Source organism: Chroicocephalus ridibundus, chromosome 6 (assembly GCF_963924245.1).
Source record: "Chroicocephalus ridibundus chromosome 6, bChrRid1.1, whole genome shotgun sequence".
In the NCBI taxonomy this organism is placed as follows: domain Eukaryota; kingdom Metazoa; phylum Chordata; class Aves; order Charadriiformes; family Laridae; genus Chroicocephalus; species Chroicocephalus ridibundus.
Window position 1 is genome coordinate 58,196,595 of NC_086289.1, and position 25,437 is coordinate 58,222,031.

Consider the following 25,437-nt stretch of genomic DNA (forward strand, 5'->3'; position numbering starts at 1 on the left):
TCTTCCTTTCCTGTGGGGCCGGACGGGGCTTCCTTGGTCAGGGAGAAATACTAGTTGGGTGCAAACTGCCGTACCCCAGCCTTCCTCGGCTGTCTTGGACTCTCTTAGGGCGTCTGCGTATGTTTTCGAGTCTTGCCGATGTGTGAACGCTGTGCATGGCCGTGTGGTCCCTGGTGTAGGTACGAGCGAGGGGCTGTGCATCCAAGCAGGGCTTTGGCAGCCCCTGCTTCAGTCCGCCGCAGCTGGGGGAGAGCCACATCGTCCAGCTACACAAACAAATGGTGACGGTTTATTAAAGGAGCTGCGAATGGTTTGTAGCTGATGCAGTCTGGTCTCATAGCTGACCCTGCTGGGGCAGGAGTTGGACGTAGGTGACCTCCAGTGGCCCCTTCCAGCTTGAGTTCCTCTGCTTCTGTGAACCTTGGTTGTATGGCGCTCTGCCTGTGTATTGGATATTTGCATGTTACAGTGACAAAAATAATGTGAAGAATCTTTGAGAAGTTTTTCTACAATTTCTGAAGATGCTATAATTTTTTTCTAATTTTCTGTAAATTTACTCATCTTCATCTCACTGTGGGTTTTTTGTTGTTTTGTTTTGTTTTTTTGTTTTTTTTTACTTCCTTAGTCAAAATACTACGGCCAGACATTATTGACGGAAGTTTACAAGCATCTGAATTTGATTGAATCGGATTACTTTGGGATCGAGTTCCAGAACATCCAGTCATGTTGGGTATGTACAGTTCCCTGACAAATTCCGTATTAAAAAAAAAAAAAAAAAAGGCTGAGTGAATACACTTGCTTGAGTGTCAAAAGTGTTGAAGTCTGCTGGAGTCTCCTGTAGGATTATCTCTTTGATTCTTGTAAATCTGCTTCGCTGACCAGAACAATGACAACTAATAAAGCAGAGAGGAGGAATCAGATTCTACTTCCTGTTAAATCTCAAAAAAATGTATAAAGCAGTTAAATAGTTGCTGATGTTCCCACTTTCAGGGACATAAAATCCTCCTTTCCTCTGAAAGGGGAAACATCAACTCAAAGTGTAATCTGTGAAGCACTTATAAAATGATACTACAACGTGTAATTTTGCTAGTGTTCATGTTTGTCTTCAGTTAATTTCCCTGAAGGGTCATTATGAACCTCTTTCTAATAATGACAGCAGACATACAGACCTGCAAACTTTGAAAATAATTGATCTAGATAAATACTGACACTCTGTGAGCCTCCTAGTCACTTACCCTGTATCTTACAGAGAGGACAGTGTGGCGTCTAAACTAGAAAATGTTCCCAAAACTATGTCGTCAATTTTTTCTGTTACTTTTTCTAGTTTTACGACTCACACACAGAAAATATGACTGAGAAGGTAGAGAATGCTAATAGCACTGCTCTTGAGCCAAGGAAATACAGTGAAGCTTGTTTAGTTTCTGTTTCTTCTGCAAAGCCTCCAAAGGGTTTCTGCATCTAATAAGGTTCTTAAAATCCTCAGCTCTGTCTCAGGCAGAGAAGTAACTAGCCTTGTTACAATTTTTTGTTTGGAGAGGTGTGGGGGGGTGAGGGGGAAGTTGAGCATCCAGAATACTTTGCATTAATTTTATGGATACTCCTTTTACTAGAACGACAGTAGTCTCTCTTTAAAAATGTGCTTGTCAAGAGAAAAATTTGTGGGAAATTAATATCGAGTAAAAATCCTTAAGTAGGTAGGTAAGAGAGATGTGCAAAGCATGGGAGGGATAAAAAGTTGGACCTTGTCATGTTCTCCAGACCTTCTGTAATTCTGTGGCCTGTCTCTGGTGTACGGCCGTGTGTGTTGGCATGATTTCTGTCTTCTTGGCAGTGGTGGTGTGCTTGTGCTGACTTGGCTCTCCTTCTGTCCAGATGAGCTTTAAGCGCGGATCAGTGGTTTTTCTATTGATGCATGATAAATGTCAATTCAAAGAGATAAGCACACTTTTTCTAAAGAAAAGGAGTTGCTGCATTACTGCAGTGAGGAAGAAATGCGTTCTCATCAATTACTGCTTTATTTTAATTTACTTTTAATGTTTTCATATTGTATTCAAATATGAATGTCAGTTCGTAATTTTTTTTCTTTAATTTCAGATTTGGCTGGAACCTATGAAACCTGTTATTAAACAAGTACGGAGTAAGTACTTTTAAAAAAGGAAGTTTTCCTTAATTTACATCTGCTTTATGTGGGTTGCTTTCACAATTACTACTTGATTTACTGGTTATGCTTCTCTGAAGATTGTACTTGGTAGGGGCTATAGTGGTTCCTGTCTGGGCATGCAAACCTGATGTTTTTAATATGTAGTATGTGGTGGGTGGAATGGAAACTTACTGAAGGTATGATTCTTTCTCTGTCATAAATATCTAGATAGACTGGGTCAGCTGGTGTTATGTTTAAGTGAAACATGTCGTTTGCTGTTTGTGAGCTTTTGTAAGTTGTGCTGTCTTACGACGGGAAGAAAAATGAATATTCTGGCTTGTCGCACACATTGCATGGGAAGAGGTAGCATCTCTAGTTGCGAGATCCTGTCTGAGAGCTGATAACGCCTTTCAGAGGGCTGCAGAAAGCTGTGCTCAGAGCTTGCTGACACACAGGGAATTTCAGCGGGGTGGGTATTCCCATCTCATTCTCAAAAACTCTCTCAATGCGCTCGGGAGCAGCCTCAATGAGAGAGCAGAAGTAGGGATCTCCCACCTGGTGGGTAGCTGAAGCTTCGGCGTCCTCTTTGCTTTGGTTGTGGAATTTGTTTCTGCTTTTTCGCCAGGAGGATATTGCAATAGCGATGCTATCTTTGCTTTACGCTACTCTAAAACGTAATGTGAGATGCACTCTGAAGGCTAAAAATAATTGAAGAATACAGTATGCTAGTTCTGATGTTAAAAGATTAGATCAAACTTTTTTTTTTCCTCCTTAGAACAGCATTAAGCTGTTTGCTTATTTTCTGTTTTGGATTGTAAAGGCTTTGTGGAAGAACAAGATCAGGAGGGTGTGGTGGATTCCTACTCGTTTCAAAATCTTAATTGAAAAACGTTGAAAATTAGTACTAGGAGGTAGATTTTAGTTACTCTTCTGCCTAAAACTTATTGCCAGAAAATAAGAACTCACCAATTCTAGCTAGATTTTTTTAACTTTTTAAACTGGTTTTAACTTTTAGTGACATTGTTTTTTAAGCAGAAGAGTCAAACCAGCTGTAAAAGAAGGCTTCCTTAGGATGGTATATAATACTGGATTGCCATCTTTTTATATACTCCATGCAGCTGGGCTTCTTTTGTTTTTCCAGTGCCCCTGGTTGGAAGTAGTTATGTCTTAATCAAAAGATCTGATGGACCATAGGTCTATGATGCCGCTTGGTTACTCCTTCTATACCATATAAATTGGGGAAACTTAGCCTTACATCATAGGCTGATGGCTGTCTTTTCCCTGGTGCTATGTGTACATATATATTTCTAAAATGGTCTAAAACCATGGAGATGTGCAAAAATTTATGGCTCTGCTGCTTGGTGGTCTACCACCCACATTATGTTGCCGGTGACATGTAAAGATTTCTTTAAAATTTTTTTTTTATCTTAATCTGTAGGAGACACCAGTCAGTTGTCTGGCACATGTTCAAGTTCTGAAATCAATTTTAAATTTGTAAAGTTTTAATAGCTCGGGTGAAAATTCTTTTTTCTTTTTATGCTAGTTGAATCCTTTCCTGGCATTCTGCTGTTTTTAAAATCGAAATGAGATATGACCGTAGAAAGCCTTGAAAATGTCTACAATTAAAATGTTAATTGCATCTATAGTCACTTAAGCTGTTCTTTCATTGAATCCAGCTAACATATGATTGCACAGGAACATCTTCCTAATAACTCCTTTGACAGTACTTCTGAATACAAAGCGTTAAGAGGAGAATTAATTTAACTACTATGTAATGTGGACATTTCAGAAGTAAGGCACTAAGCAAGCTGCAATAACGGAAAGAAGTTTACATCTGACAATACAGCTGTGCAAGGCTACCCACACCTGCGGTGGCTTCAGCCTCCATGCTCCCCAGGCACGCTGGGGCTGTCCTTCCCCGGTGCCCCTCTGCCCGGGCTCCCTGGGGTGGCAGCTCAGTGCAGGCAGACTAGCCTGGCAGCCGGGCACCCACAGGCAGTCCGCTCCCTTCTGCGTGCCCCTGCTTGGTTGGGGGGTCCCAAGGGAAAGCGACACTGTGTAAGAATGAGATTCAGTGAGTTTGCTCACGGTGTTAAGAAATGCCTGAACTTGGCACAGATTGATGATCTTTTCCCACATTCTCACATTAACAAGTTTCACTGAGGTTAGTTTTTATTGTGGGTTTACGGTTGGATTTTTTTCTTTGGTTGGTTTTTTAGAATTTAATGATTTTGGAGTTAATCTTGTAACTTTCAGTCTAGTAGTAGGGGAATGTTAGATGTTATCAGGAGCTTTAAGGTAATACAGCTAAACCTGTTAGTTTATGTTGATGGTGATTACTGTGTAATTGTAGGCATGCAGTTCTGAGTCTTTGACACGCTCTCTGAAAACAAAAGAACTAGATTATTAATATTTAATTGAAATTAGTCTTGGCTAATGACCTATTCTGAGATATATAGAACTTGGTGTTGCATGATAAAGATTTTATTTTTGATTATTTTCAAATGAATACAGTCAATTTTACTACTGAACCACTCCAGAAAGCAAGGAGTTTACATCCAAATTCTTGACTTCCTAACAGGCACACAGTATCAGGTTGGCATTTGGGTACCTTCTCTGAGGTGTTGCCAAGATGTTGCCAGTTTTATATAGTGTTGTGTTCACCATACCCACATGGGTAACTTTTCCTGACTTCATTTTTGTTATTGTTGTTCTTGATTTTGCTCAGATTTGGCTTCTTACAATGAATTCTGCATCTTGGTTAAGACTGGCCCAGTGTTTCTTTTCCTAATTAGAATGGCACTTATTCATAGACAAAAGGCAAGATTAAAAAAACAGAAAGAGGGGGAGTTCCGCTACAGAAGCAAATATGCAGCATTGGGTTTTTAATTTTTAATATTTATTATCATTTAATGTAAGTGATGCTTGGAACACTGCCAAAATTGCTTCTGCAGCAGTACTTTCCACTTGATTGGTGTGAGTAATGTGCAGGTCTGTTCTTAACCTTGTGAAGATCTTCCAAAGGCTCGGGGTATTTTCAGAAATTTGATGTAAAGTTTTATTTTCCTTCCTTGGTGTGTCTCAACAACTATAAAAACCTTAGTATGGTTTTGGTCTCTGCAAAATGTGAGCTTAGTATATTGTTACAGTGTGTTATTTCCAGCCTCCTTTCATTTCTAGATATTACACTGTAATTAGGGTGTGGATTTTAGGTTTTTTGTTCACCAGAGCTTTGGTAATTCTGGGATCAGAGGCTGGGAGCTGCTCTTCTGACAGCTGTGATAGAGGGAGTTAGTTCTCCCAGCTACTTCTCAGAAAGCGGAGTTTGTTATTCCCCTGTTGACAAACGAGAGGATGAGTGAGCAGAGGAATGTCTGGCGTATGGGAATCGGGTATTCCGGACAGAAGAAATCAGCCTACTTTGGGGCTGATGGGGTTAAATTGCCCTTTGTCAAGCTTTAAGAGATCTTGGTGCTTAAAATAAATTAAAGCAGGCTGGCTTGGGCTTACCGATGTGCTCAAATTTGAGTAGGTTGGGGTTTTTTTGTTTGTTTTTTTTTTTTTAATTTGGCTAAGCTTGCTTTGAAACAGCAGCAGCAGGCAGAGTCCCGGGGTGGCCGGGCTCTAAAGTACCTCTGGAGGTCACGCCTAAGCAGGGCTAGCTTTGAGGTCCAGTCAGGACATGAAATCTGTGCCTGGAAGAGAATAGTCTAGCAAGAAGAGGGGTTGCAGTTTTTCCCTTGCCAAGTCTTCCTGTGCCTTTTAGAGGGGGTCTGTCCTTCCGCGGTTTGTCCTGCCTTTCTCAGCTCTGCACGCTCAAGGCTCCTTGTGGGAAGGTGTGTGCTGAGGACAGGTCTCGGTCAGTCGCAGCTGAGTGGAGATGGGCTGGGGGAGCATGGGGCTGCTCCTCGTGTCTGGGGGATGCCTGCAAATGTGAGATGGCTGCTCAGTAGGCTTCTGCAAGCACGGGTTGGCTAGTGCTCTGCCTGCCTGCAAAATACTCAGAAATACTCAGCCTTATCTGCTCTAAGAGCAGGAAAAACAACAGCAGAACGGTGGTGCCCAGCCGTGGCATAGTAAGCGATTATGGCACCCTGTGATATTCCTCTGAAAATACTGGTGAAACAGGGGAGTGTGGGCATCGAGCCAGACGGTTCAGCAGGCTGAGTTGTGATGCTGAAACTGTTAACTCGGTCCAGTCACAGATGGGTTTTCTTGTTGTAAAATGTTACACAGAGCATTGTGAACTATTTTAAATAATTTCTTAGGATTCTGTTTAGATTCAAATGTTAAATTAGTTTTCTCCCTGTTGTTGAGATTTACAAGAACAGTGTTAAAAATGGGAAGAAATGGGTATTAGCAGGCATGCCAGGAGCAGTCTGCAAACGCACTTTTATCTTTGCGGGGAGCCAGCTGGGTCCGGCCGGACTCATGGATTCAGCTCACCTACAGCTCCGATGGTGGTGGTTGGGAGAGCTTGTGGGATGGTCTCCACCCTCCTCCCCCTCTGGGAACCTCACACTGGGTCATCTAAAATGCCTTCATATGAGGTCAGGTGGTTGCTTTGGGGTTATTATAGGTTTCACATTGCACGAAACTATTTTTACAGTATTCAGACTGCAGACTTGCCTTAGAAGTAGTATAGAGAGTTTTCAGAGGAACTATCTGCTGTGTCTCTGTTGACATGGACAATCTATACGCCATAGGCCTGCTATAGTTAGCTGGCAAGCTGCAAGCTGGCTAAGCTTCATGTGCTTGTATTTCTCTACACGTTGGAAAACGTAATATGCATGTACTTATGAAGAACAAGAGTTTTTTGTGACGCAACTAACTTTTCTTATAGGACCAAAGACTACAATGCTTCGTCTAGCTGTAAAGTTTTTCCCTCCAGACCCGGGTCAGTTGCAAGAGGAATATACCAGGTAAAGTATTCTTTGAAGAATTTGATTTGTATTACCTACTGAAATAAAAGGAAGGGAAAAGTAGGAGGACATTGCATCTGTATCCAAACAAAACTTACATTGAGGATGAGCGAAAGTGTGCTTTTCATTAGTGTCACCGTTTTAGCAGACATGTAAAGATGAATGCTATTGGAAAAAATATTTTTCAAAACAAAAAACAGCGCAGTTAGGGCTTTCCAAACATCACGGTGTCAAAAGAGACAGAGTATAGAGGAAATGCTCATATTTATAAACAGTACCTATATAAAATAATCAGTACATATTTTAATAAATTATTTATCATTTACACTTCCAAAGTCCACTCTTTAAGTATTTTACAACTAGCAAACTCAGGTTTTTCACCAGTGCTCATCATGGGGTGCTTTTGCCGATTGGTAACTGATCTTTGGTAAATTCAGCAGACCTATCCACTTGCTAGCACCTGGGAATGTGGTTTGAAGTCTGTGCCTCTAACAAGGACGTTACCCAGGATTTTGATGTTTAAAGAGCTCGTTTAGTGCTATTCCCAGTTTTACTACTTTTAAGTGGAATTCCTGTTAGAGATCGGCAGAGGTTCATTATTATCCTTCAGGCTTATTTTTGAGCAAAACAGCATGATAACTGCTGCAATTGTCTCTTGTAATGATAAATACTATCTAAATATTTCTTTCCTCCCAATTTTCTTATGTTAATTACTGCTTCTTCTAGGAATTTCATTAGGAATGCAGCCTTTTGGAGCAGGAACTGTATTTTTGCCTATTTATGGAGCATTTGTTGTGGAATTCTGGTCTGTGCTTAGAGCATCTAGGTATTTCATAATGCTATTAATGATGTGTACACTTTGTTGTGAGTGTAATGAAGAAACCAAGATATGTCAGTCTGATACGCAGTGATATGCATATCTGTGCAGTCAGATACGTAGAAAACAGGACATACTTTATAGAACTCTTTAATATATACTTACAGTACTTTAAAATTTAACACACACACACACACATTCAAAATGTATTCCTTTTATTATCTTTTTGCCTCAAGAACATAATACGTAGTGGTTTTAAATTAATTCTTCATTAAAAATAAATTACTGTTCTCTTTCAGAGTGCAATTCAATAGAGAACATTGATCAATCTGCCAGAGGTTTATAGTAATGAGTTGTTGCCTATTTACTGTAGTCCCTATTGCACGTTCTTTCAAGTAAAAAGGACAAAAGACTTGCCAGAATTACATTCATAAAAAGGTACCAAAATTGGTTTGGGTTACCGAGTCAGTCCTTATGAGCATACTTTCAAGGCTGACGAGTTTTTCTTCTGTCCTTTTATGTTTTACGGGCAGCTTTTTACTTACACAAAGCTGTTAAGCAGAAATCTACTCCTCTTTAACAACTGAATGGAAAGTACTTTAGTTAGATGAGTATAGCAGTATAAGAAAAGGAAATTTAATTTCTCACTGTGTTTTTAGGCTGCTAACATTATAGTCCCGGAAAATGCAACCACTTAGTAAATAATCTGAGTGCTAGCAGAAATGCTTATTGTTTTCCCTAACAAGATATTGGAATCAGTGATGTTCTCCCATCCTTGTTCTAGTAGATAAAATCACTTGAAGTGTTCATTAAGTTTCTTTCCGACTAAAAATTACAGCTGCTGTTACTTGACAAATCAAACTTGTTAAAAGTGTGGTTTTCTTTCTGCTTCCTTGTCCCTGCGTGTTCATCTGCACTGATAAATTGCACTGTATTAGTCACAGGTTGTTTGGTTTGATTTGACCGTCCTTGGTAGCAAGGCTTCTGTGATACTTTGGTTTTGGAGAGAGGAAGAATTGGGAGATGCTGGTTTTACAAAATACCGCTCAGTCATTTTACTGTTCTTTCACGTGTCAAGGTGGTACTTGTAACTCTCTCTCAGGTACCTGTTTGCATTGCAAATCAAGAGAGACTTGGCAGAGGAACGACTGACCTGCAGTGACAATACGGCTGCTCTTCTAGTCTCTCACCTTCTGCAATGTGAGTATCTCAACTGTGGTGACATCGGGTGATGTTGTCATTGAAGAGTATATAGAAGTTTTTGGTAACTAAAAGCGTTTTCTGTCTCACCGTATTTCCTTCTGTACATGCAATAAACCTGTTGATTTTGAACGCTGGGGTTGTCATCAGGGCTAGCTGTGGTGAGGAACAGTTGGTGCTTATGCACGAGATAGCTTTGGCTTCATGGAGAATGGATGAAACCAGCCCCGTTCTGCGTTCTCCATTTTCCCTGGCTCTGCAAACCACGTCACTAGCGCTCCTCATCTTCCAGACAGCTGCTCCTGTCTGCCTCTGTGCTTCCTTACTCACTTTGCCTGGGGCTGGGGGGAGATAAGTGTGTAAAGACTGGGCTGAAATAAAACTAGAAACGTGCCAGAACAAGTTGGACAGCGGGGTTGTCAGCAGCCTTCCTCCTTGCTGGGAATGCAAATGGAAATGGGAAGCAATTGATTTGGAAGCTCTCCGTGTTGCTGCTCGCTCAGTCTGTACGCACCTAAAGACCTAAAAATGTGGCCTTTAAGACAAGGAGGTTGAAAAACTTGAACGGGTGCAGGCACCAAATCAGTTTGAGCAGCAGCCAAATGATAGAGTGTTCACCACGTTTGTAACCTGAGCTGCAGAAATGGGGGGCTGTGCCTCCTTGCTGGCTTGAAACAAAAGCTGTTAAATGGTACTTCTTCACACGTGCACTGCTAAATAGTTATTAGTTGTATAATTCTGTACTGTCATATAGTAATTATACAATTACAGTAATAGTAGTTACGGTGATTTTACTGGAAGAGCAAATCTGTCTTGTGTGCGTGCATCAACAAGTGACACAGGTCAAATGTACTGATGGTTTTCCAGCGTTAAATTCTGCGCTCTGCAGTGCAGCGTGGAGCTAGTGAGCAAAGCTCAGCGGCTGGCCTGGCTGGGCTTGCTCCTACCCTACTAGGAAATTAGAGGTGCAAAAGAATACGATTATTTTTAACATAAACTATTTTACAAAAACGCCTGTCTTTTTTCTTTTTTTTTTTTTTCTTGATGTTTTGTATGCTGGCTTGATTTTAAACAGGATATTGCTGTGTTCTTCTGAAGAACAGCTGCCTTGGATGAGATTATTAGTTCACTTAGTCCACTCCTTTCTCGGGCAGCGGTTGATAGCAGATGCTATGGGGAAGCCCTCAGAAAGGGAACAAGCATATGGTGATACTTCCTTTGCTGCGGCCATCCAGTAATCTTTGCATGTGGCCTTACTAAGTCAAAGATTGACTCTGCAACTCTTCATTTAGTTGCCCTTAATGAACTTCGCTTCCATGCATTTGTCGAACTTTTGAATTTGATTATATTTTTGGCATCTTTCTGTGAAAATGAGCTTCACAGCTTAGTTTTTGGGAGGTTTGTAGGATAATGTATATCCTTGTGTCTTTTTAAAACTTCGGCATTTTAGCTTAATATTGTAACTTCATATTTTATTATCAGAAAAAGTAAATAACTTTCAGAAAAAATTATTTATTCAACTAGTAATTTCTCTATATATATGTCTGCCATGTGTTCTGCCTGCTTCATGCATTTCTTTTCCAAGCCAAAGACTTCTGGCCTTTTCATGTCTTATCAGATGGAAGCTGTTCCACACTTTTGATTCATGCCTTTTTCTTCAGTAAATCTCTTCCTAAATCCACAGCATCCTTTCTGAAAGGCATGAATATGTGAAGGGAAGAGCAAAGGTCAAGATGGATGCGCTGTGGGGATTTATAGCCACATAGCACTGCTTTCTCTTTTTGCTATGTATTTATTTTTGGACAGTTCCTAAAATCTGATTTGCCCTCTTCCCAAGTAGGCTTGTCCATAACTGTTTCACATATATTTAGAAAAATTAAATTGAAAAATATGCTGGTTTGGTATAAGCTATTTGTGAGAAAGAAATGTTTAGACGACCTCATGGGTCTTCTATAAGTCTCACATCTTTGACTGTAAGGACGTCTAAAGTTTCCAAACGATGTTAAAATACTGCTATAATCCCCCAGAAGTCTGCTTGGGGATAAATGTGTTTTGTAAAATGAAGCTGACTACGAAACATAATGCACAAATTTGAAGCACCTAAAGGAGAATGCTTTCTGCCTCTTGGGATTTCTAATTCCTTACCAAGTATTTTCTGTCATTGTTTCTTTTCCATTGTTTCTTCTTACTCTAATGTTGTTTTGTTTTCTGTAATAGCTGAAATAGGGGATTTCGATGAAACCGAGGATCGAGAACACCTTAAAACAAACCAGTATTTGCCAAACCAGGAAAGAATTGAAGGAAAGATTCTGGAGTTCCACAGGAAGCATGTGTAAGTGAGGATTAATGTATTACCTCAACGTATACTCCTGGGGAGCAGATGGACTTGCCTGGTGGAGGTCTAGCACGCTGCACAATAGCATGATGTTAAGATCATATAACTTAAACACCATTTACATCTAACAATAAAAGTTGGGTGAAGCAATAGTTACATACTTAGGACACAGTTGTTGGGCAGCATACCTTTAATAACATACCAAAGAAAGCTATCCTCAACTTGGAATAATGGTTTTAGGCAAAATCATTCTTCAGGATTTCCAGTCTACAAAGTTTAAATTCAGCTTGCCCTCAAATGCGTAAGTCTTGCTTTTGTCTAGATAGTAAGAAGTCAATGCATTGTGCTCATTCTGTACTCAGTAAGCATAAAGGAAATGGAGAAGGATGGAGGGGGTGGGGGAGAAATAACTTTAATCAGAATTTACGCAGTACTTTACCTTACAGCTGGAGTACTTTTGAAATCAGAAAAGTTTATCAGGGATAAAGAAACTATTTGCCACAAATATAAAATTAATTCCAATACAGTCAGGAACTGCAGAAACGAATGCTTTATTATTTGAAAGGCCCACTTCTCCCATCGTGCACATTCAGTGTACAGTGAGGTTGTGTGTTTTATGGTCTAATCTGTCTAGTCTTAAAATGTGAAGATCTACTGGGTGTGTGCAGTGTAAAATATTTTTATAAGTAAGAAGATGTGGAGCCGACAGCGGACGTGGTGCTCGTGAAAGAGAAGTCAGCCTACAGGGCGACTCTGTTGTGACCACAGTGCTACTCAGAAGATCAGGGGTTGCATTGTACAGTCTACTTTTGCCACAGCTTCATTCTTTTAGGCTTTTAAGTGCACAATATTGCTGAAAATTTACAGACTGTTACCTGCCACAATGGTCCTAACCTCACTTGTGCAGTTCTCAGAGTTGACAGGTTAAATTGAGAGGTGTTTGATAAAATGGCGATAGAGGTTTGATTTTACCTGGTAGGTCTTTCTTTTCTGTAATTTTTGAGACCTTGCGCATTAGGATTTAGCAGTTTGAATTGCTTTTCTTAGTTGCAAATATCCACGTCGCAATTCATTATGTGTGGTTATACGTTATAATCCAAATACTATGTTAGAAATTTAAATTTTGCTTTTGCTCTGCATGGGTAAACGCAGGGATTACTGCTGGCTGATTTAAGACAGAACAAAGAGGTTTTTCAGGGTAGCATCTGTGTTTAAGGCTAAGACATCCTGTATTATTAGAAATCAATTCCTGAGAATTTCAATAATTAACTATTTGCTTTTTATGATTGCTCATTTTCAGTTGTACTGGAATTATCGGTACTGATGGATTTTCAGCTTTGTTGATTCTTGATGAAATCAGATGTTTGTTACTTTTTTCTGCTTTTGAACCTTTGAGGTGCATGTGGAAACGATGAAAGAACAAACTAAATGTTGTGTTGAAGTAGTTTGAAGTAATTTTGGAGTAAATTAAAATGTATGCTAGGATTCTTCACTTTGGTTTCCCTCCTTCAGCTACCTTCTCCCATTAATTGCACAGAAATACTTCGTTATTTTTCTCATGCCAAAAGAGAAGTGCTGAAACAATTAGGCAGTAACTTCAAAGCAAATAAAAAGAAAAGGAGGAACATCCTTTTTGCACAACTCGTAATGACATTGTGAAACTGCTGCAAGATGCCGTGGAGTCTAAAGCTACAAATGATTTCATGAAAGGGTTTGATGACATCATGCAGTATAGGCTGATGGCTTTAAAATTTGAGGTGAAATGCATGATTTTGTAAGTCTGGCATAAACACACCCAGACCATCCACAGGACAATCCTTTGTTAATCACATGCCTGGATCCGATTGAGTTGCTTCTGCTTGTGGGGAATTTTCTTGGTTTACTTTTCTTGATGGAAAGGTCGTGACTGTCTTCTGAGTGAGTCGGGGACTGGTAATTTTAATTAATTAGGTTTGAGCTTTTTTCAAACAAGTTACTTCTAATCATTCTTTACAGTAAGAACAGTTTGTATTTTTGCCTGTCAGGAAGAAGTCAGAGGAAGGTTAACAGGAAAACATTCCTTGCTTCATAAGTGTACTTTTCATTGGTTTAATGAGAATTGCATCTAATATAGCCATATTATTAAAATGATTGCAAGTCTTATTTTAAAGCAATATTATAGAAGAGTACATTCCAACCACACTGAGATTTATAGCTGAGGCCTGTGGTTAGAACAGGTTACAGTCGAACGTTAGTGATACTTGAGTACCTTGAACGCATGTTTTAAATCCACTGCGCCTTTGGAAAAAATTTTGTTAGAGATGTAGGAAAAAATTTTGTTAGAGATGTAATTTTGGAAGCACTGCCATCCTAAAAAGTGCTGCAACTTCCTTACACGTCTCTTCTCTCTTCCCTTACGCAGGGAGTATTGGCCACCCTTTTCCATTTTTATTAGGAGTTGTGAAGGTCCTGTGCTTTCTCAGAGTTTAGGCACATTTTTTCTCATTTCTGTTCCAAGGAGCAAGTGGGAATATGAACCCTGAGTGCTTGTCTCCTTCCTGGCGACGTGCAGTGTGGTTAAACGCACAAAATGCTTCTCTTTCTCACCATCGTTGTGTGTCGTGTTTTTGTTTTTGCATTTTATTTTAACTTTTGATTTCCTTCAGTTGACCTTATTATTCCCTCACCTTTGGCAGACTGTTATTTTCTTCCACCGATGATTGCTTTTGACAGAGACTTCTCGTATAAACAGAACCTCTAGGAAAAGAAACCCATTTCTGGCAGGATGGCTCATCTCTAGATCACCACTGCATCATCATCATCTTCCTGCCTTGGTTTTCCTTCTTTGCAGCCCTTGCTTTGCCCTGAACACCCTTACTCATATACCAGGTTGCAGGGGTTTTCTGTCTCCTATCAAGCTGGGAGCATCAATTTGGCTTTCTTAGGCTGGAGTTGCAGCAGGACGCCTTCCGGGCTGTGCGTGAGCTGAGGGAGCGGGAGGACGTGTGTGCTCTTGGATAGCACTGTGGAGTGGCTCTTCACATTAAAAAGTTGCAGTTTGATTATTATTTTTTTCCAATTGCTTCACTGTAGCTATTAGAACTGGTAGAAGAACATAAAGCTGAATAAAACAGAATTTGTATATCCAATCCATTCTGTATCAAAAGAAGAGAATATATATTGAGAAGGTTGTATTCAGAAAGATGGGAATTGAAAGCTTATATTATATTAAATATCCTTTAATTTTTCTTTCACTTTTAGAAATACTTTTTTTTACTTTCACATATATAGAAATATGGTTTTCGTATTTAACTTTGCAAATGCAGTAACAGTAAACAAGATGAGTTGTATTTTCAGTACAGCACATTACTTAGTTGTTTCAGCAAGAGCCTCAATTAACATTTTATTTCTATAGTTTATAAAATTAAAAAAGTTTATATTTTGAAGATGGTGCAGTTAAATCCTGGCACCCTGGACACTCGCAATGTTTTCTGCCTTCCTGCAAGTAGCATGAGTAGAATACTTGGTGCAGGGTGAGTGTAGTCCAGAATTAAACAGAACACAATTTGCTTGCATTCAGATGGCTGTGGGGTTTTGTTGTGTGTACATACATAAATCAGGAAAGAGAAGATTTGGTAGATGTATATTTACCCTTACTGTTATCCCTCATGTCCTTTCATAAGTTGTTAGCTTAGTCGTCTGTGATCTAAATTGTTTTTGAAAACAGGATGTTCATAAACTGTTTTTAAATTAGAAAAACTACAACTTTAGGTTGCTACATAGTCTAAAGAATTTCTGCTCATGCAGCGTTTTGGTACTTCATGTTAAAATTATGTATTAATCACTGGTTTTAAGTGCTCTGTAAATCATCTAACATTTAACAGCATTTATTTTTGAAGCTATTGCCCCGTGAATATTGTAACATGCTACCGATATTTGTGTAGATGGATGTATGTAAGGAACCTTTCCACTAAAACCTATTGCATTGACAACAGCTTTTGCTGGAAGATACTAGTAATAGGTAGACTGTTGTCCATTGACCTGGGGAAGACTAAGTAGATTTATCTGCTTAATGGATGAACAAAATTAGACCAGCTTGTTTTCAGGCTGGTCTGTGCAGCTTAGTCTGCAGCAAACATCTGAGGGTAATTACTCTGAAACCGCTTCTCGTTTGTAACCGTTTGTGGTGCAGCACGAGCTGGCTGGCGTCACTCACGGCTTTCCCCACTCAAGGCTCTTCTGTCTTTGGTAGGTGCAGGCAGGTTGTTGTGCATGAGAACACCCTTAAAATTATTTTTTTATTGTTTCTGAGATGCGCTGTGCTTTGGATCATATCTAATGGAACATGAAATAACTGTTAATGGTTCTGCATCAGTTATACTGGACTGTTCATGAAGAATTTCTAGTACTGTATAGCTCCAATTTTCTAGTTGCTATTTTATCCTAATTTTTATTTCCCTTCTTGTTCAACCCCCTTTCCCAGCCTTTGGTAACCTTAGCATCTTCAGCATCCTCTTTAAAAGACAAAGCACCACTTTCATTCTTAACATCGCTCTACTCAGAATTACAGCAGGAATTAGTGTGGGTGGGAGTTACACACAGTGCTCTTAGAGTGTAACTCAGGAACCTGTGGCCAAAATTAGTATTTATGATCTACCTTTTTTGTCTTGTATGTGTTTAATAAACAGGAACCATGGTGGTTCTGCTATTTTAATTCAGTTAAGGAATCTGTGGAAGAAATGCTAGTAACACTTAAAGCCCGTATAAAAGCACTTCTTCCAGGATTACTCATTTCAGTAACGGAAGAGAAATCTGCTTTACCAGTTTAAGGTCTGAGACATAACTAATACGTGTGGTGGTAACACTGGTAGAGATGCAATTACAAGACACTTTATGTAGTTTAGCATTTCTTTTTCCATTTGAAATCAGATTTTTGTTCCTCTGTATTTGTTCTTTACAATCCCTTTATACATGCACAGTCCTAAAATGCTGACATTTGGATAAGGTTGGAACTATGGACTGAACTTGTAAAGTTAAGAACTTCACTGAATCCCTGCTTTCTCCAGTTGGCAAAGAACAATTTTGGATTTCCTGTTGTAATGTTTTAGATTATTTTTTTTTTTCCCCTCCAGGATGAATAAGGCAATAGCGAACCGTTGAAATCCTGTCGCCAAATGTATGTGCATTCAGGCTTACTTTCTCAGCGCATTTTTGTGTATGTGTGTGTTTTAGTCTAAGGAGCATTTTACTAAGAATCAAAGAAGCATTGTTTCTCCTAATGGCTTCCATTTTTAAAATGTTAGCATACTAAACAAGTTTCATAATTGCATTCTGAATTTTAGAGACAGTTCCTACACGCAGTTAATATATATTGTCCTCATGCCTATTTTTGATAAACTCAAATATAATAATAATTCACTTCAATATTCTCAATTTTCTTCAATTCTCAATTAAAAGAAATCTATGTGGAGCAAAAAAGTTGTTTAGTCTAAAACATGACTGTAGGTCAGCAGAAGGAGGTGTTTTTAAGGAGCATGCCTAGAAAGGCAAGTCAGTGTAGCAGGAGGATTTATTCAGTACCGATGTTGTGGTTGGCACTACATAGTACACAAAAATAGATCATGCTACAGAGAGTTTATCATCTGTTTTAATTAAATGAAATACATATTTATGGATGGAAGGCCATTTCTTGGAAAAGAGGATTTTTTTACATTTGTCTTCGTATATGCAGGACTCTAATCTGATTTCATCACTAGTTGTAAACAGAATAGTAATCAATTTTTATCGCCTGTGTCTTCCTTGTAGCATTACGTTTATCCCAGCAAACTTGACCATTGCAGGAACTATTCAATCAATGCACTAGCATAGGTGGCTTGTGCAGCACTTGCTTGGAAGTAACATAATATGTGTTATTTCTAATTATTTTCAGTAGGGATGCAGGGGTCACTTTATCCAGCTGTGGCTGGAGCAGCATCGCTGGTCCCAATGCCCCGGCGGGTCCTGTGCTGCTTGTGTTTCCCTGGAGTTAGCACAGGAGACGGGTCTCCTGCTTTAGCTAGTCCTCCTCGACCATATTTGTGCCTAAAATTGGCCAGTAGTCTTGTCTTGCAGTATGGTTTTAGTTCAGAGACTACCTTAGCCAGGCGACAGCTTCTGTTTGTCATAAGGACTTTTTTACTTTGCAGTGCAACTGGGGCATGTTTCAGGAGCAAGAACTCCTGCGTTTCCACAGCGGGATTTGTTTGTTCTTGGAATATCCCAACCACCTCCGTCAAGACCCCCGAACTGATACGGACAGGTTTGACTTGTAGGGAAAAAGTGTCATCAACACAAGTACCAGTGCTTCACTAGATCAATTCAAGACTTGTGAAATTACATATTTTGGTGTGGTCCATATTTTGGTGTCTTGGCCCTCACGTGCCTTGGTGGCATGAGAGCTCTGCACCGCCTTCCGTGTCCTGGGCAAGAGGCGTTTCAGGCACCCACCTCTCCTTCTCAGTGGCTTGCTCTCTGCTTTGGCTCTGTGGACCAGACCAGGCACACGGGCCGTGGCCACCCCTTCTGTTGCAGATGGAAAATGCACTGTAATCCAGTAAACTCCCCCTCGTGGAGAAAAATATGGGGGTAAGGAAATTAAAAAAAAAAAAAAACAAAAACAAACCCAAACATACAGGACTGTTTGTCATGCAGGGAAACAAAATGTTAGTTGCTTGTCTTCAGCAAACTTGTGGAGAAATAAGGGAAGGCTGAATCTGTGACTGGTGCGTGCCAGAGTCTGTAGTAGTCTCTTTATTGCTTGCTTGGATTTTGTGCACGCTCAAAAAGGAGGTGCTCCTTGTGTGTACATTTTCCTTCTGTTTTCAAAGTCATTTCAACGGCAGATGATACTTCAAAAACCATTTTTAAAATCCTTCTCTGGGTTTGTTGGCAAAGAGGGAATCGGGCAGCCAAAGGCTGGGGGAATGCATTGCACCTGATAGTACCAGTGTAATAAATCTGATGTAGTCCCGAAACTCTACCTGAAATGAGTCATTCTCTTGCAGTATTTGCTTTGTTCCTATTGTGTTGGCTGTGCAGCTCTTTCATCTCTGACTTTTTATCTGGTTAGTATTAATGTGTATACAAGCAAGTGGAAGAAGGAGCATTGTGGACTGAATTCTGATTTGTTCAACTTTACTGTTTCTAAACTGAAAAAGCTCTGAGCTAGTTAAAATTTGTTTCAGTGCCTCTATGAGATGCATTTCAGGTTGGTCATCTGCCGTTGCATATTGCTCCTACTACAAAAGTTTCAGTGTAATACTTAACTTGGAGAGAAACTGCACAACTAGATGAGACAGAAAATTCTCATTTAGTGCCACACTTAAGTGCGTTGCCATGCTGGCAATATTGCAAAATCAGATTGTTGTTAAAACATTATTTATTTTTCTTCCTCACTGTAGGGGTCAAACTCCTGCTGAATCAGACTTTCAAGTGCTTGAAATTGCTCGGAAGCTGGAGATGTATGGCATCAGATTTCACCTTGCATCTGACCGTGAGGGCACCAAAATTAATCTCGCTGTTTCACACATGGGTGTGCTGGTATTCCAGGTAAGGCGGGCAGAGCGGGCTGGGTACCTGTGTCCGTCTTTCCAGTAGCACCTCTTGGGAGTAAGTCTCTCATTTTAGCCTCAGATGTATCTGATGATTTTTTAACTTAGCATATTTTTGTGGTCAAGGGAATGTCATTTAAGCCCCCAAAATATTGCTTGGTGCAGTTTGCCCTTGTTGGTAGAGAGAGAAGGGCATCAAAACCCACAAAATCAATAGTGACCCTGAAGTAGAAGGGTTTTTGTTGCCTGTTTGAAGGGTACATATGCGTACAGAGAAAATCATCAATTTGTTTGGTACAGCCCTGGAACAGGTTTGTAGTCCTGGAATTTTGGTGCAGTTTCCCTTGTTTTAATGTATGTTGTATTTTTGCCGGGATAACATTGCTCTTAGTGTATAGAAGTGCTATTTCACTGAAGTGATTGGACCAATTAGAATTACTCCTTTTGTCATGTTAAATAAGCGACTTTAAGATCAGAGTTCTGTTTATGAACACAATCATATTTTCCTCCCCCCAAAACACACAGGCAGCTGACCTACTGAAATATTTCCATTTGGGCACTCATTTTCTCTTAATTTCGTGTCTTACCTGTTCTTTCCTTGCTGTGGGGCAGCTTCTCTTTGGAGATGCGTCAGCCACTGCAGTCCTGCAGTTCCTCTTGGCCTCTCAGCCCTTCGTCATTTCAGCTCATTTGGGTCTTTCTCTTGAAGTACCATTTTTCGTCTCCCGTTGCTTATAGAGGGTGACAGGAGAATCGCTTCCCTGAGGCTTTGGGAGCCAGTGGTGCAGGGAGGGGAGGGCTGGTGTAGGGCAGCAGGGTGAAGGCAGAGCCTGGTTTTATCTCAGTTTTAGCCAAATAAACAGGGTTTGTGAGCAAGAGCTTGGCAGGGTTCCTCATGTGTGTGGCAGTTACTCCTCAGGATATTGTACTGCCAAATTAGAAAAATCAGCTTGGAGGAGTGTGTCTAGAGTTCTCTGCAGAAGAAAAGGAAACCATGTTAAGTAAAATGAAACTCTCATCTTGCTTGTGCCATAAAGTATTGTCAATATTGATGACGTTGAAATGTTTCTTTCCCATCCGGTTTTCTAGGTTTCCATTCAGTTTTCTAGTGTCTGTGTAGAGACAGAGAGACATCACACACTTGTACCTGTTCCTGTACTGAAAGATAAAATTGTTTAAGGGAATAGTGTCACCAGAAATAAAAGTCCAACAGAATGGCTTGGGGGGTGGTGTGTGCACACGTGCACGTGTCTGCCTGCAGCAGAATTTTGTTTGCTGCTCTTCTGAAACTTTTGCCAACTTGTAACTGTTGTCATTTTAATTCAGGGTAACACGAAAATCAATACCTTCAACTGGTCGAAGGTCCGTAAACTAAGCTTCAAGAGGAAAAGATTTCTTATTAAACTCCACCCAGAGGTCTGTGTAAGTTTTACTGTAATAGTATGATGGTCAGTGTTGAAAAAAAACCGCATATACTTAATTTTATGATGAAAAAGTCTGGAGTTTGTAGTTTTATAAAACAACTTCAGTGGGGTAGGCTTGGCTTCATCATTCCAGTAAAAATCTTTCCTTTTTTACCCCGTGTCTGTTGTCTGAGGTTTTTAGGTTTCATGAATCAGACTCCATTTATCCTTGACATAGACATACACATGTGTAAATGTAAAAGGGGGGGGGAGGAAAACTAAGTATTTGACACATCCTGACTCATTACTTTTACTCTGAAAAAGTTACATTTAATTTTTCCCTTGGATATAAAAGGAAGTTAATACTCTTATGAGCTCTTTGATCCGTTATCGTTAAAATGAACAAAGGTAACTTAAGCATTGAAATAGCAAATCTCTGCTGTTCAGGCAAAAGAGTGTTAGGGAGTGCTTTTGGCTGTAGCTCCTTAAACAAACACTATAATACACTCCTGGTACAAACAGTGATTGCTTTATATGACTGTTTGCTCCAGGAACATGTTGAATATGTGCTGCTCAAATGAAAAATCTGGTTGAGAGTTCCTTGCTTCAAATGAGAATAACCTCATACACCTCAGGAAAGAATAGATATGGCTGAGGGTATATTGTTGGAACTTAATTTTAGGGACTGTGTGATTACTCCTGCTACAGCATTATCTCTTTTGTAGGTATGTATAGCAGAGCATTATTTTTCATGCTTGGCTGATTTACAGTAGATGTTTTTGACTGCAGATATCATCAAAGTTGTTGCTTCCACACTGTATGACTAGATTACATTCAACGCAGGGTTGTATTAAAATGGGGGAGAAGAGTTTGGACATCAAGGAAACCTGAAGGGGGACACACTGTCTGCATGTGTAGTAATGTGTCTCACAAAGAGACCCACAAAGAAATCCACAGAAATAACTGTACACTGACATACACAGTATTTTCCAGTCTCGTCTAAATTTTAGGAAGTAAGACAAGCGTCAGAACTTCTAAGGAAAAAGTAATTTCAAATTGCTACTATTTCACTTAAATATTTTTAATTTATTTTAAATTACTAGCTTCCTGATCCATATTTCTTAAGGTGGATTATATTGAGCATGTTTCTAAAGTCAAGTGCATTTTAAACATTTTTACAATTTCAAGGTAAACAAATATTTTTGAAAGCTCTTAAAGTATTTAAACTGCATTCAGAATTACTTCCATTGCGTTAAGGCATATGTGAAGTGACTTAGCAGAATACTCATCTTACTGGGGTTCAGCCTTTTTGTTGGCACCTGTTTGTACTTTCCTTTTCTCCTCTATTGCTATTTTATGTGCTACTTAACTTTTATGTTTTGTTCCCAGGGCCCGTATCAAGATACGCTGGAGTTTCTTTTGGGAAGTAGGGATGAATGTAAAAACTTCTGGAAAATCTGTGTTGAATATCACACGTTCTTTAGGCTCTTTGATCAGCCAAAGCCAAAGGCTAAAGCAGTGTTCTTCACCAGAGGGTCGTCATTCAGATACAGGTAGGGAGAAGCAACAGATTTATTAAAGCTAAATTCCTTATATCTTAGAAAATGAGAACAAAAGGAAAAAGCATTCTGAAGTCATTCCATCTGTAATTCTCACCCACTGTGTTTCATAACGTTTGTACTTTTGTGGGTTCACAGTGGACGAACACAGAAGCAGCTAGTGGATTATATTAAAGACAGTGGGATGAAGAAAACCCCATACGAAAGGTAGGTGCAAATAATTTCTAAGGTGAAAAGTAGTTGAGACTTTCACAGTGCCCTTATTTCCTAAATTGCAGCGTTTCTAAATGGTGCTGGGAGGTATGGTCATTTGCTGACTTCTCAGTTACTAAGGTCCACCTCACATTTAAGGTAACTGGACTAAATGTAAAAAAATTTATAATTTTGTGATGACGTAAAGAAGCTTAGGAAAGTTTCAGTACTGCATTTTAATGTCTGTAGGTAATGTGTGACTTGACCATCTAAAAGTTCATTATGTTTCAAAGATTCACTGAAATTAGCGACGACTTACCTGTATGTCACTGTAGCTATGCAAATAACCGGTGGCAGAGCATGTAATTGAACTTGAGATCCGCAAGTCTGAAACTGTGACCTTAAATACTCATTCATTTCTAAACGTATAAATAAATAAATTAACAATGTGCCTTTTCATTATAAAATTGTCATTTACTTATTTGACTATGAAACCATCCTGCATGGGAAGTTCCTCATAGTCTTTCATCTGAAAGATTATGGGAACTTCATAGGAATTTTTTTAAAAGTTTGCATTAATCTACTATTAATAAATATTTTTAATGTCTTGGACTCCAGCCGAGCTCCTTTTCTGTATGAAAGATTGATTGTCTAGTAAATCATTGACATAGAATGAATCTAACCACGAGTGTGATGCAGGATACCACTTTTTGGAATGTAACATACAGAATATGCCATAAATGATATGGTTAATTGAATTGTAAGTTGTTTGTAAAATTGTTACAGATTAACTCGTTCTGTTTTTGAAGCCGTTCATTTATAGATGTTTGTACTGATGACAAAGGAAGACGTTAACTAAGTGTGCTATTTAGTCTAGCCTATTGCCCCAAGTTGCTCTTGAGTTCCTCTTCAGTGGTATGAGTGATCTGGATCTTGTTTTATTCCATTTTCTGTACATTTCTCACTCTTGTGTTGTTTAATTTAGTGCTCTTGTGACTTTTTAAATCTTGAACTAGTTGTTAACAAAACATGATAAAATACAGCTTGAAATGTTTCTGTTGGCTACTAATTCTAGTGGAAATAGCTGAGTGGGGAAGGGAGAAGGCTGATTCATGTCATGGAAAGTCACTCACAGGATGCTCTCTGTTCTGCAGGAGGCACAGCAAAGCCAGAGCGTCCACTCGCGCTTCGAACACCGATGTGCCAAAACAGGTCAGTTCTGCAGCACTCCATCCTGTAGTCGGGGAGGCTGACAGCCAGCTTTCCAAGGCGACGGTGAAGGGAACGCGGTCTGCGTGAACCATTTGTCTGGAATCGCTTGCACTGTTTGATCTTTGTCCCTGATGCACGTTTTTTCTTCTTTTTGCGGGTGTTATCAGTTTTGATAGTTGTAGCCAATGAGTAATATTTTCCTTTTTCAGTTAAGTTCAGCTTAACCGAAAAGCAAATGTCATAAGTTCTAGTATGTTATTATTTCAGAGGATCGGTTTGTCTTCGGGTCTAATTGCTTTCTGTAGAAGTCTTGAGGTCATTGTCTAGATGCCTTCTACAGTCAGTGGCAAGAAACCGGTGTTTCACCGAATGAGCTTGCTTTACATGCAAGAGGTTAAGGAAGCATCACGGGATTTTGCTGTCTTTGTTTTGTATTACTTTCTTTTGTGGATGCTTTTTCAGCAGAGGCTATAAAATACATGGATTTAACTTTCCGTACAGTTATCAGAATTCAGGAAAAAAGAAAATCCATCTTACTGGGGATGCTGGATCTGTTCGTGTATGGAGTGTTTTGTTTGCTGGAAAGTGAAGTTTTGAAGCATGTATTCCTTCTGCATCAGGAACTGGATGTTGCATTTGGTTTTATGTATTATAAAAATATTTTTATCTGTTGTGTTTCTACTTTCTTTTCCTCTTAGAGTGTCCCATTCACTGAGGGCTTGAGAACCCCAGGGTCTCCTGCCTCAGCAGCTGCCCCCTTCCACTCAGTTCACTCATCGGCCACTCCTACTCCTGTCCTGCCCATCTTTGCAGAAGCCAGCCCTTCCTCTTTGGACCCCCGAGCCTCGTACACAAGGATTCCAGAAAAAAACACTGCAGCGCCAGCGGAAGAAGCAGGGAGGAAACTGATGCAGCAGCCTGGATCTCCCATGCTCCAAGGTGTTGGGTTTGGTAGTGTTGCAGGAAACTGTAACCCTACTTGTCCTGTTGTTGAGAGTGCTTGCGGTTTAGATGTAGATGTAGAGAAGAGTAGTAAGGAGAGCAGGGCTGCTGTTTGTAAAAATGACAATGATGAGGATGACTTTACCACAGGTGTTTTTGTTGCTGAACAAGAGCGTCAGCACGGCAGTCGGGGTGCCCCTCTTTTCACGTTGACAAATTCACAGTTACAGGTGTCAGAGGAATTTATTGATGATGACCCAGCAGAAATTTCCTTTTTTGCTGGGGGCTCTGAGGCATTTTCATACGTGTACAGTGGTTTGGAGTTGAAGGGCTCTGATTTTTCTAAGTGTGTGTCAGAGTCGCCTGGCTTAACTACAGATACCCTTCAGCAAAACGCAGCCTCTTCTCAGTCAAGCCCTGACAGGTACTCAACCGAAGCAGTAGATATGAATATGGAAGATGAGTTTGAATTTGAAGAAGGAAGCGATTTTAACGGCAATGAGAGACCATCAGATACCTCGGAGCTGTTTGAGGTGAAGGCTCAAGCAAGCAGAATGCAAAGCCTCCTGAGCCCATCCGAAACAAGTTCGCTCATCAACAACCGCTCTGAGAGCAGCTCCCTCAATAATTTGCCGCTGAACGGTACATCCTCCCTGCACACCTACAGCTCTGCGAACCATTCGGAGGCCAGTTCTATGGTGAACTTCCCCGCTTACTCAGTCCGCTCTGAGTCCAGCTCAGCCTTTCAGTTCACGGACATTATTGACCAGCTGGAACAGCTGAGCTATCCGCCTACCACCACAGAAGACTCCAGCAGCACAGACACGGACTCCTGGGACTCCGAAACTGCTGTGCCACTGGATGTAAACCTTTTCTTTAGTAACCCTTTTGCTCAAGCCACCGGTGAAAACTTTGCCTTTGATTTTCAGAATAATTTAAAAAATCTCACGCAAGAAGATTGGACAGAGAAGGCACACGTCAATTGATTGATTCTTGATTTTTTTGTGATGGAACCCTCTATGCTGTTCAGACTTTGAAGGCAAAAGGATGTAACGTCAGTCACTTTAAGCAAGAAAACTCTAATCCAGTGGCTGGATTTTAAATCACATAACGTAGCTGATTTTTTAAATTTTTTTCATGTACCTCT

At 39.9% G+C, this 25,437-nt stretch overlaps 1 protein-coding gene across 8 annotated transcripts in view; it reads left to right on the forward strand.

The window, feature by feature from the left end:
• FARP2 (FERM, ARH/RhoGEF and pleckstrin domain protein 2) overlaps window positions 1–25,437 on the forward strand; it is an 84,011-nt gene that overhangs the window by 22,044 nt on the left and 36,530 nt on the right. For all 8 annotated transcript variants that reach the window (XR_010071484.1, XR_010071486.1, XR_010071485.1 and 5 more), the window contains exons 3-13: window positions 626–730; window positions 2,095–2,137; window positions 6,984–7,062; window positions 8,982–9,079; window positions 11,297–11,411; window positions 18,833–18,980; window positions 20,309–20,398; window positions 21,775–21,938; window positions 22,083–22,151; window positions 23,291–23,348; window positions 24,047–24,287. Coding sequence is in view for 2 of the 8 variants with exons in the window: in XM_063337701.1 (XP_063193771.1) it covers window positions 626–730; window positions 2,095–2,137; window positions 6,984–7,062; window positions 8,982–9,079; window positions 11,297–11,411; window positions 18,833–18,980; window positions 20,309–20,398; window positions 21,775–21,938; window positions 22,083–22,151; window positions 23,291–23,348; window positions 24,047–24,287 (1,210 nt within the window). In the remaining 6 variants the exon portion in view is untranslated. The remainder of the gene's footprint in view (window positions 1–625; window positions 731–2,094; window positions 2,138–6,983; window positions 7,063–8,981; window positions 9,080–11,296; window positions 11,412–18,832; window positions 18,981–20,308; window positions 20,399–21,774; window positions 21,939–22,082; window positions 22,152–23,290; window positions 23,349–24,046; window positions 24,288–25,437) is intronic.